The following is a 12,500-nucleotide window of genomic DNA, read 5'->3' as shown; positions in this document are numbered from 1 at the left end:
ATGATGATGATGATGATGATGATGATGATGATGATGATCATGATGATCATGATGATAATGATGATAATGATGATGATGATGATGATGATGATGATGATGATGATGATGATGATGATGATGATGATGATGATAACGTTGATGATCATGACGTCGACGAGACAACTTTTAGGACAGGCAAAAGACATGGAAGGAATGTATTGTCCTCAAATCATTTTGATGATACTCCCCAATGGTTTACACCACTAGATAATGGAACATTTATTTCTATCCTACATTCTTTCTCTCACCCTGCTCTAAATCTTAACCAGTTAACTGTCGTACTCTGGAAAGACACGTATTTAAAAATGTGGCCAGAAAACTCGTCCTTCCACTATCGATCGATTTAAATTACCCTCATCTTTGGAGAAATAAAAAGCCTCCCAAACTTTGGACATCGCGTAGTCCTAGGTTTGAGAGTTTTCGACAAGATGAGGATCATTTAAATCAATCGATATTTGGAGAACGATTTTTCTGGCCAAATTTTTAAATACGTGTATTGTCCAGAATACAGAAGTTAGCTGATTAATGACAACATAACTCACACGTTTTGTGACACAACTGGATGTTAGATAGATCGAAGACATCACTCAGGTCTTTGTTTTTTTGTTGTTTTTTTTTTTTTTTTTTTTTTGTTTTTTTTTTTTTTTGGCTTTTTTATGCCATCTGCGTTTATGAGTAATACGCTTCAACTGTCGCAACGTCACTTCCCTCGTAATGACGCGTGGTAACTTAGTAACTGGCTCTAAACTATCGGAACAGTAGCGGACGCCCGTATGAAATATTTCTCCGACGAGCACAAAAGCGTATCCAGAGGGAGAAAAAACCCATTATAAATCTGATCATAGTTTGACTTTTACACATTCTGATCACACGACATTTGAAAAGTTCTAGCCAGCATGAAGAATAAAAAGTACTGCTTTTCTTTGTTTAGAACCACGATGGCCGCCGTTGCTGGGCGACGTGACATCAGACTATTGAATCCAATTCTCACTGAAGTGTATTATCGTAGCCATCGTTAACATCTGTAGCCTGACACAAGAACCCTCAAGGACTGGCAGTTTGCCGTCATTTTTTTAGGTTTGTGTAGCGTCTAGTTTAGTAGAGCTCAAGGAAACAAGTTATTTAATTGGTTGAACTATTGAATACAACTCACGATTTGTTTTCTTTTGTGGCAAAAGACTGGAATTTTGACGTCATTTTTTGGTTAGTGTCAGGCTATAACTTTACAATAACTACGGTATTATCCGGACTATAAAATGGTTACACAGCGTTGTGTGTGTTGGTATAGATAGTACACGCTTGGCTAAGTTCACAACATTGCCATCCGGAAGTATAACGGACCAACACACAAAAATTTGTGTAACCATGATCTTTTTTAGTCAGGTTAATACAGTTTAGTGAGAGTTACTCATAAACGCGGAGGGCAAAAAACAATAACAAAGACCTGAGTAACGTCAACTTCGAACTATCTATATCTTAAGCCCCCCATAGACGCCGACATCCGCTGATAGCGGGACGGATGACCTATCGCTGTGACCCGATCCCTGCGTTTATCGCAGATGATTTTTGCCCACATACGCGGAGATATTTTTTTGAGGCGATCGGCGATCGGGGGCGTGGCAGTATAAAAAAGTGGACAATTTTTTTTAGGATTTTCGCTGTTTTCACGTTGGATTCGTGATCAGCGTCAAATTTACAATAGGTTTGATACTAAGAACTGTGTGTTTACTCCAAAAATTGGTGAAATTAGAAATAAATTTTAATAAATAGTGAGGCTATGTGGCCGACAGAACCGATCCCAGTTACTGTCTGTTATTCTATCTTTCGTCTTGCGCAAAATAGTGATTACTTCTCACTAAATTATATCAATTAGACTGTTGAAGGAACGAAATTGACATCATTCCACTCTTTGTTATTGTATTAAGGCAGTCATTTTGGTAATTAGTTCTCACTAAATTATATCAATCAGACTTTTAACGTTCAAGGTTACTCGTAGTTTTGTATGACGGTACGTTATTTCCGACTGGTGGATATTGTGAGCATTTTACCTAAACTCATAGCATCAATAACCGTCCAAGATATTCGCATCATATGTAGCAATAGCTATAATAATCTAACATGTCGAGAGAGAGAGAGAGAGAGAGAGAGAGAGAAGGAGAGAGAGAGAAAGAGAAAGAGAGAAAAATTTACTTGCGCTATATATACCGCTATATTCAATAAAGGTGCTCAAATCACTTTATAAGGGTCTTTGGCCAAAATAAAAACATGTTAGACGAGACATGACTGTTAAGCGATATTGCAATTGTTTCCCGACAGAGACGACGCTGTAAACAGCGAGGTACTCATTTTAACAGTGAACAAGGTGAGAGAATGCGAGTAAAGAGCCTTTTCCAAGGACTCAATTATGCGCCACTCAGAGCGGGACTCGAATCCAGTACCGTCCGATCCAAAGGCTAGTGTCATTTCACAAGATCACATGCATAGCCGCACAAAAAAGTGATGAGAGAATAGATTCATATGTATTGAAGGAGGAGAGAGCGGATGGAGTGAGTAAAGTTCTTGGATATTTATAGAAGGAACCAAATTGACGTCACTCATCTCATTGTTATTGTTTTTAGACACCCATTTTTATGATTAGTTCTAATTAAAATATATCAGACTATAACGTTCAAGGTTCCATGTAGATCTTTGGGCTGGAGTGATATTTCTGGCTGGCGGACTTTGTGAGTATTTTAATTTAACACAGAGCATCAATAGAAGGAATGAATTTGACGTTAGTCAACCCGTTGTTATTGCTTTTAGACAGCATTTTATAATTAACTTATCACTAAGTTATATCAATCAGACAATGAACGTTCGCGTTTGCAGTTTTGTGTGTTAATATGTTATACCCCGATGGAGATGTCGTGAGTATTTTTCCAATACGCATAACATCAATACATTTGCAATCCGATTTAAGTTCAAAAGCAAAGTAGACCACGGAAATTTTTCCATTTTGTGGACAATAAAGATTTTTTATTTATCGTCATTATTATTATTATTATTATTATTATTATTATTATTATTATTATTATTATTATCATTATCATTATCATTATCATTATTATTATTATTATTATTATTATTATTATTATTATTATTATTATTATTATTATTATTATTATTATTATTATTATTATTATTATTATTATCATTATTATTATTATTTATAAAACAAATCGACAGTGTTCCCGTGGCAGGTTAAACGGGTACTCCTCGGGACTACTCGCATTCGCACCCCCCACCACCACCACCACCACACACACGCACACAGCTCTTTTCTTTTTTTTTTTTTTTTTTGGGGGGGGGGGGGCGTTGTTTGTAGATTATAATTCAAGGTTACAATGCCCACCCCTGTCATCACGTAGTCAAGGCTTTTTGGCATCTGCCAATCCCAAATGTCTGTGTCAAGGTCGACCGTCATGTCGCGTCAACGGGTGAGGAGGAAAAAAAAAAAAAAGAACTGGCATATTATTATATCATTACATTGAAAATTATGAAAACTATTTTTTATTTTGTATGAAATCCTTTATAAGTTTTACGATGAACAAGAACGAAACTTTTGCCATCTACCTCTTCCTGGCGTAACATTTATAAAAATATTATTAAAAAAAAATAATAACACAGCATTTATTTGGCGCAATATCCACGTGCTCAAAGCGCTTTACAAGGGGTCCCAAGGCAACAGCAATATTAGACTTGAAAGACGAGACATGACGCCTGTCAGGCGATGTGACATTTTTTCCCAACAAAGACAACGAACGGCCATGTTCTCATTTTACACCTTTAAAGAGCCTTTTCCAAGGACTCAACTCTGCGCCACTCAGAGCGGGTCTCGAAACCTGAACCTTCCGATCCGAAAGCGAGAGTCATACCACTTGATCCATCACAAAACAGGGAGGGGCACTTTTCTGTCGGCCACATAGCCTCAATATTAATTAAAATTTATTTCTAATTTCATCAATTTTTGGAGTAAAAACATAGTTCTTGGTATCAAACCTATTGTAAATTCGACGCTGATCACGAATCTGACGTCAAAACAGCGAAAATCCGAAAAAAAATTGTCCAATTTTTTATACTGCCACGCCCCCGATCGCCGATCGCCTCGAAAAATATTAAGCAAAGCGGGCTTTGCGGGCGATCGACCGTACCTAGGTTTATCGGCCAGGTATTTGGCCACACACATTGCGTTTTCACCCCGGTTTGCCTGATCGGGGTCTGAACCAGGATCATATCCGGGCGTGTATGGAGCCTTTTAGATATCTACTCATGTCCAGGCGACAAAAGCGTACGGACGGTCGTCAGCCAGCGATTAGTGCCTGTTATTCTATTTTTAACACCTTTGCCAGATCACATTGGTTTTACAGCCAAAGTTATCTTCAATTGACGTCGAGTCGGTGACGCAATATTTGGGTCAGATTGCGACTGAATAGTTTTTTTTTCGGAATTTATATTTTTGTTTCCATATAGTGTCGTAATAATATTCTGGTAACTAGCATTGAATGATCTGCTTGAAAGTCCTATCCCATGTAGAAAAAAAACAAAACAAAAAAGAATACAATCCCACTAGGTTGTCCTTAGAATAATGATACCCAATGAGCCAAAGTCTATCCCGTTTTCTTGAACATGGAGAGTCACAATTATTGCTCGCTGTCATTTAAGTGAGTAGATGGACATTATCGACTTTTCGCCAGATCTAAAATTTGCTATCAGCGACCAGCTTTATACTGTTTATTTTATTTTTGTATGAATTTTATAAGTATTACAATGGAGGTCATATGCCATATGCCTGTCAGGACGGGAATTTTGAGTCAAAATTCCAGTCCTGACTGGCATAATATGGCATATTATTATTATATATTATATATCTCTTTTATATATTATATATAAATTTATAAATAAAGTCACTCACATATTTTTGGCCGAGACAAATATATATATTTGGGTTATATAAAGGTATAAAATAAAAATCACGAAATAAAAGTGCTCCACTCTACTAATAAAACAGCGGTTAATATATGAAGAGTTTTTTTCCAAAATGCGACATACGCCATTTTCAGGGATTGAGAGAAGCGGCTCAGATTCACTTCATGGGTGATAAAGCTTTGCCCTTTCAAAAATATTTCCGTCCAAATCGCGACATAACTTTAATTAAACGTGTATTTAATTCTACTTTTTTTCCAAAACGAGATATAGGACTGCAATGTTTTATTCCAAAATGAGACATAACCAGAGCCAATCAAAGACCGTGAATGGTGTTAATATTGACCAGTCGTAATTCGTTATGTTTTTGGCCCGGAACTGGTATCATGGATGCGCCCATTGGCGTAGACTGTAGATAACCATTCACTCGTTCAACTTGTACCGCTAACACCATTAACATACATTTTTAACCGCTCCTAACTTCGACTATTCAATTTTGAGAGACAATGGAAGTTTTTGATAACATAAACGAAACTGCACAGCGGACAGACCGAGGGAGGAAAAGGAAAGAAAACAGCTAGGGCATACAAGACAGTAGGCTCAGTAGGCAAGATGAGACGGGCCAATGGAGGCTACATTCCGACTGTTTCTTGCAACCACGTTTCAACTCCTTTGTGTTGTGCAGATCAGCTGAAGCCAGAGTCACTCGTCCAAATGTTCGAGACATTTTGCTCCCAGAGCAGCCATGCTGACCAAAACAGCATGTTGATATCCTTGATGGACGTGTCAGCTCCTTCAAGGGCCAGGATCGATGAAACAGAGAGGAAAAGAGGCCGTGATGTTACCATCAAATACAATGTGGTCACCTCAACAAGCGGGAGATTGCCTGTATGCAAAGCATCCTTCATGTCCATCCTCAGTAAGTTGTCATTTCCTTTTTTATTATAATATTATCGAATTGCAAAGGCTCTCTCATTCAGTTATCTTACTTTGACTTTGATCCGTATCCAACATCAAACACTCTAACTCAACTCTAACCTATTTTTCTTTGTTCTCACTCAACTTGGATCTAGTGCCCACCTTTCTTCTGTTCCACTGTTTTAATTATTCTTTTTGCTGATTTATTGCCTAGTGCATCACTATTTATGTTATGATAATGATTACGCTATTTTCGTATTGATCACTTAGACTTAGTCTTAGTTAAAGTGAAAGTAGAAAGAAAATTAAATAGAGCTTAGGACATGGTAACGTCTTCATTATTTATAATGAACATAGAGTAAAGCCATGTAATGTAGGAAGGTGAGTACTAAGTCCTGCCATCGAGATGAGTGCATTGTTTATAGATAGTATGCAGATGACGTCACTCGGGCCTTTGTTATTGTTTTTGCCATCCGCGTTTGTGAGTTGTTCTCACTAAACTGTATTAACCAGACTATAAAAGTTCATGGTTACACAGAGTTTGTGTGTTGGTCCGTTATACTTCCGGATGGCAATGTTGTGAACTCCTTGGCCAAGCGCATTCTATCTATAAAATACCATAAAAATCATTTCATGGTATGGGGGGGGGGGGGGGGGTTATACTTTTTTATTGCTGTTGTGAGTGGACATTCACACCACGTGGCATGAATGAATATTTATTTTTATATCTCACCTTGTGTAGTTTGGACCACTGATATGAAGAAGAATCATGTTCATAATAGTAATAGTAGTAGATAAAGATTTTGTTAACAAAAATGAAGTGCTAATAGTAATAGTCTTAATGTTTTCATGATGCTACAGTTTTCAAGGTAATAACTGGTAACAAATTTAGGATTACTTGTTAAAAATTTGTTACAAATTGCGGACAAAAATTAAACAGCACGTTTTGCTAATAAATTAAAGAAATGATGTCGAGGAGAGACAACCAGAAATAAAATCGTGGAGCGACGATCAGAGACCGCAACACTATGCAGAAAGCGATGGAAACTACAGTCGTATTGTGACTAACGTTGAGATTGTAGTCAGAATGAAATAAGCGCTCACAGCTCTATGATTAAAGAGCATTGACAAAGCTATTAAAAAAGCTTTTGAGAGGTCATTGTGAAGTCAAAAATTGTTTATTTTTCTAAAAGTCGCCATTTTTTTTCATAATAAAGTATAAAGATAGACACACATTTAAGGAAGGTAGCATGTGTGCCATATTGCATGAAGATTTGAGGGGACACAATAGCTTATCCTTAACTTAATTAAAATTCCCTTCACAATTGGCATACAGCTTAAGGAGGCTGCTTGGGGGGGGGGGGGGGTGTCTTTACAGTAAATGAGTACCTAATTTAATTTTCACTTAAGTTTCTGCAGCCCCGTGGCGCAATCCATCATCTCATAGTTCATTGGTTTACTACCTATCTGTGGTTTTAGTCGTTTGTTATTGTCTTTTTTTTTATTGTTTACTTTTTTTTGTTCTCACAAGCTAGATTTTAAAAATGCTTTTTCTGTTTTGAATTTTGATTTTATTATTCGTGTCTAAGGAAAAGTTGTGGGGGATTGAAGCTTGTGTGTGTAGGCATCTATAACATTATAATTTCTCTTGCTTGATACTTTCTTCATATACCCCTTTATCTCAATGTAACATCTTTCCTCTATTTTTTATATCCTTACAGATGTCAAGAAGGATCGTCTCAGTCGTCTTGCAAATAATTTCCTTAAGGAAGGCGCACCGAGAAAAGAGCGTCGCGGTGGCAGCAGACAAACCCCAGAGATGGTTGAGTTTAAAGAGTCAATCGTTTCTCATATTGAAACATTCACGTGCAGAGCCAGCCATTATGCACGTCGTGGAGCTCCTGGACGGAAGTATCTACCCAGTGACATGAATGTTGCCAAGATGCGCCAACTCTTTAATGAGCAGAATCATCGACAGGCTTCCTATGCCTTATATTATTCAATATTTTTGCATCGATTCAATCTGGCTTTTGGGCACCCGGCCAAGGATATATGCAGTGATTGTCTGCGATTCCGGATTCAGTTGCGCCAAGATTTACCTGAAGCACAAAAGCAAGCAAAGGCAGTCGCTTTTTTGCTTCATAGGCGACGTGCCAGGAAATTTTATGACTTAATGGACAACGTTGACGATTCATTAACACTATGTTTTGATGTAATGGAGAACCTTGTTCTCCCTAAAACTTCGATTGGACAGGCGTATTATTCACGTCAGCTATATATGTATGTTTTTGCTGTCGTGCGTCATGAAGGACGAGGACAGTCTGTTCCATTAAGGAATGTTTTCCTTTATACGTGGATGGAGACACAGAATAAAAAAGACTCAAATGTCATTGCATCCGCAGTTGAGCATGCTTTAACTGGTTTCGGTGAAAGCTTTCAGGGCAGGAAAGTCAGATTATTTTCTGACTCGTGTTTTGGACAAAACAAAAATTTCAGTATGGTGTCGATGCTGCACTCATTCAGGAAACGACATATTCCAAATAGTTCTGTTCAATATTTTTTTCCAATTCGTGGCCACAGTTATCTGCCAGCTGACAGGGTATTCGGACGTATTGAGCAGGACATCAGGAAAAAAGCTCTTATTTTGCTGCCATCCGAATACATTGACATCTTAAAAAGACATGGCACTGTTTTTCAGTATGGAAAGGATTGGTTTGTGAAGGACTATAAAAAAGAAGTGGCGTCGTTTTTAAAGACTCAAAAGGGCTTCAGAGTGAGTGATGCCAGGGTGTTACAATTTAACAATGATAAAGTTGGCTTTAAGTCAGTGTATGAGGGACCATTTTGTGAACATTCGATTCTGAAGAAGGGGAAGCGTTGGGTTGACTTTGTCCCTGAGGTGATTGGAGATATTTCTTGTGTGAAAGAAGAAAAGAAGACGGACGTTTGCAATTTATTGGACAGTCTTGGTGTCAGTAATGATGTCAGGGCACAGTATGATAGTTGGCTCCTATCAACTTCTGTTACAGAGGATCCAGAATCTGATGAAGATTAGATTTACTGTGTTTATATAATTTTTTATTCCCTTTTCCATATCCATTGTTTTTATGAGTCTTATGCTTTGTGTCCTGTATGGTGTTTTTTTTAATGGCTGTTTACACCAGACCATTTAATTATTCAATCAGTTTTGGTTGGCTTAAGTTTTCCTTTGGGTATTTTTGTCATATTTCATACATTTAATGCCTACCTGTCTGACTACATACTTAAATCTTGTGATTATGTCCCTCTCTGTGGATTGACAGGTCTTTTTTTTTAATGGATTGCTATTCGACACCCGAAACTCAGGTGTATCTTTTCACCAGGTTATTCGACACCCAAAGTCTCACATGCGCATGTTGAGAGTTAGCTATCCTCAACAACACGTGAATTTATCAGCACGAAAATTTTGGGTTTTGAATTACGTTCCCTTTTTTTAATTGCTGTTGACACCAGGCTATTCTTTTAAATTTAATTAATCCATCAGTTTTGTTTTCTAGAGTTTTTTTTTTGTTTTTTTTTTTTTTTGGGGGGGGGGGGGGGGGGTATTTAGCATAGTATTTTTTTTTCAATCAGTTTTTATTCCCTAAAGTTTCGCATCTTTCATAAATTGTCTATTTACTGTTGGACTTAGAATTCATACATTTTTTTGTTGCTTATTTAACTTTAAGCTGAGCTTTTGATACACCCCAGTTTTAATTCAGCTTACTGGCAATGGAACTGCTTTTCTCCTTATTTGCATGAAGGCAGGGATTTTTTGGCTCTTTTCTATTTTAAAAAGTGGTTTGGATGTGTAGTCATGTTTTCTGCTTAACATTTTTTTTTTATGGGTGGGGGGGGGGGGATGTTCAGGGGTTTTGTTTGAGAAGTCCCGTATTTTTTGCAAGTACCACACGTTTGATATTGTATCATTTTTAATTTTCAGTAGGATTATTTTTTTTACTTTGGTTTGATTTTCCCCATCATGTAGTTGATGTGGACTTTGACATGTTTTTTATCTGTTTCAAATGTTTTGATGTCATTAAATTTATAAAATATATTTTTGAGTTATTTTTGTTTTCTTTTCATGCACATTGTCTTGTGACTGCATTATGCAATAGAGAATGCTTATGCTGAAGAGGAAACTTACATTGGTGTTCTCATTTATACCCTTCTGTATCTTAATATTAAGAGGAGTGTAAGTGGATTTACTGTTAGTGTATGTTGTATTTTCAGCTTAATCAACTTCCTTTGCATTTAATTGACTGCTGGCTATATTACTTTGGTAGACTCCCAACAGAGTTATAACCAGGAGTCTATAGAAAAGTGCCAGAAGACAATAGAGAATAAAAAATTTTTTTTTTCGCGGCGGTGGTGGGGTTTGAACCTGCGACCTTATTGGTACGACAACTCCGCCTGGAGTTATTCTCTATTGTCTTCTGGCACTTTTCTACTCACTTCATATCTTGTTGTTACCAACATAAGTGCCTGCTCCACTCACTTTTCTGAATTAAAAATTCACCCCATACACCGGAGCATACTCAATGTCTCAATCGTTTCTATGTTATATGTTTGTGATGAGAATATTGGCTATTAAGCTTAACTGCTGGTCAAAATTACTTTGCGATGGTGGCGAACGAATCGGCGATCTCAAGAAGTGGGTGAGAGAGGGATCTAGAAATGACTTTGGGTTTGAAACGAATATTTTTGTGTTCGTGGATAGCTCACACGGTAGAGCCACGCTCTCACCTGCCAGGCGGAGTTGTCGTACCAATAAGGTCGCAGGTTCAAACCCCACCACCGCCGCGAAAAAAAAAAAAAAAAAAAAAAATTTTTTTTTATTCTCTATTGTCTTCTGGTACTTTTCTACTCACTTCATATCTTGTTGTTACCAACATAAGTGCCTGCTCCACTCACTTTTCTGAATTAAAAATTCAACCAGGAGTCTGGGCTTTTGTGAGGCCTTGCACAGGTTTCGTCTTTCTATTTCTAGTAAATTGTGTTACTATTCACCTACTTTTTCCCCTGGCGCTTATGACCTAAAGAGCCAGTACCCATTAAACATTCATAACCTAACAAGTACCCTGGTGCTTATGACTGAAGGGGTAGGAAGCATTGCAACTGTTAGGATATGACTGCTGTTTCCATCGCTTTCTGTGAGAGTGACTGCGATGCGACTTGAGCTTCTCCAGAAACTCAAGTCGCATCGCAGTTACTGATCTCTTGATGGAACCGACAGTCATATCCTGACAACAGTCGTACGTTAGGTCGACTTGAAATTGGCCCTCACAGTTCACAGTTTGTGGGTTAAATTTCCTAGAGCAATATGGAACAATTAACTACAATACGTATGTTTATGATTGGTCTTGGGTTAATTTTCATCCAGTGACTGTACTTAAACTGGTTATCGAAACTAGTCTGCGGGAGTTGGTTGGGTGCTACTGGTAGGCCCTCCTTTTCTCCCTGATCTATCACTACCATCTTGCTGTTCTGTGCTATATCAGACGATTTTGTGGCATTTCTTGGCTCTTGATAGGACTTTTGTTGAATATTACAAAGCCCTGGCGCTTATAGGACTTAAGAGTGTTGCAAGCGCTGTTAAACATTCCAAAACAAAAACAATTTCCTCCCTCTTCTTGTAGAGGGAACTTAACAGCATAAATTGCTTGCTATCATTTAGCCAGGACTCTAGTCTATGGTAGAGTACAAATTGCTGGATTAGATCCATCTAACCATTTGCTGACTCCAGACTGACAAGGGTCCAGAAAAAAAACCTATGCTATGCTGTGTCAAACCAGGATGACCAATTTAGCCCTGACAAGTAATTTATATTTTGTCGCTATCTTTTGCCAATAAGCAATTTTTTGTTGCCCCATATTTCCTATGGCTGCTTTACCACTGTCATGAGAGTAGATTTTATCTAATGATCAAATAGCTTAGCTTGCATTCTTTGGTTAGAGAAGAAACTTCTGTGTCTGCCCCAAGGCATCAAGAATACTGAGAGTTGCCATTAGTGTGTAGGCTTATAGCACATACTTTGCTTGGGTGTAAATCTGTATTTCTGTCTTACTTACACCAACATCTTGAGAGTGACTACATCCATTTTGATCAAAATTGGATATGTCTCACTTTGGCACAAATCTGTTGGGTGGATATGTCTCATTTTGGAGAAAAAGTGAAATTATAAATCATAACAAAGTACATTTTAAAAAAAGATAGATTTAAAAAAAAAATTATGTTCTGATGTTGAGCAAGAGGATAACTGTTTCAATTAATCAAATTATGTAATCTGCGTTGTCTACTGGTCAAAAATTTAAATGTCAAATATCTCAAAACAGGAATTTGACTTATGTCTCACTTTGGAAACAAACTCTTCATATATTACTAAACTATTTGAATCACTGTTGACTCCTACAGATCCTATATATATATATATATATATATATATATATATATATATATATATATATAAAATAGAGCACTGATATAACAAACCACTCCAGGCAGGGAAGGAGAATTGGAGCTCAGAAAGAATTCGATGTTTCCGTTAATTTGGTTTAATGTTC

The 12,500-nt window shown here is 37.3% G+C and overlaps 2 protein-coding genes across 3 annotated transcripts in view; both read left to right on the top strand.

The window, feature by feature from the left end:
• LOC144968073 (high affinity 3',5'-cyclic-AMP phosphodiesterase 7A-like) overlaps positions 1–12,500 on the top strand; it is a 300,950-nt gene that overhangs the window by 167,311 nt on the left and 121,139 nt on the right. The window lies entirely within an intron of this gene.
• On the top strand, positions 5,607–9,477 carry LOC144968058 (uncharacterized). Its single transcript, XM_078906031.1, has 2 exons — positions 5,607–5,920; positions 7,641–9,477. Exons 1-2 carry the CDS (start codon positions 5,614–5,616, stop codon positions 8,972–8,974), a joined length of 1,641 nt encoding a protein of 546 aa, XP_078762157.1. The 5' UTR covers positions 5,607–5,613; the 3' UTR covers positions 8,975–9,477.

The sequence above is a fragment of the Berghia stephanieae genome, chromosome 1 (genome assembly GCF_034508935.2).
Source record: "Berghia stephanieae isolate SIO BIC M18660-M18661 chromosome 1, UCSD_Bste_1.3, whole genome shotgun sequence".
NCBI lineage: Eukaryota > Metazoa > Mollusca > Gastropoda > Nudibranchia > Aeolidiidae > Berghia > Berghia stephanieae.
The sequence above is the reverse complement of the archived record's forward strand: the minus strand, read 5'-3'. Positions and strand labels throughout refer to the sequence as shown.

What these genes read in the sequence shown, in the direction of transcription:
- LOC144968058 (XM_078906031.1), top strand. Translation starts at nt 5,614, where the DNA reads ATGAGACGGGCCAATGGAGGCTACATTCCGACTGTTTCTTGCAACCAC. An exon ending in ATCCTTCATGTCCATCCTCA is followed by an intron (nt 5,921 to 7,640) that starts GTAAGTTGTCAT and finishes ATATCCTTACAG; the next exon opens with ATGTCAAGAAGGATCGTCTC.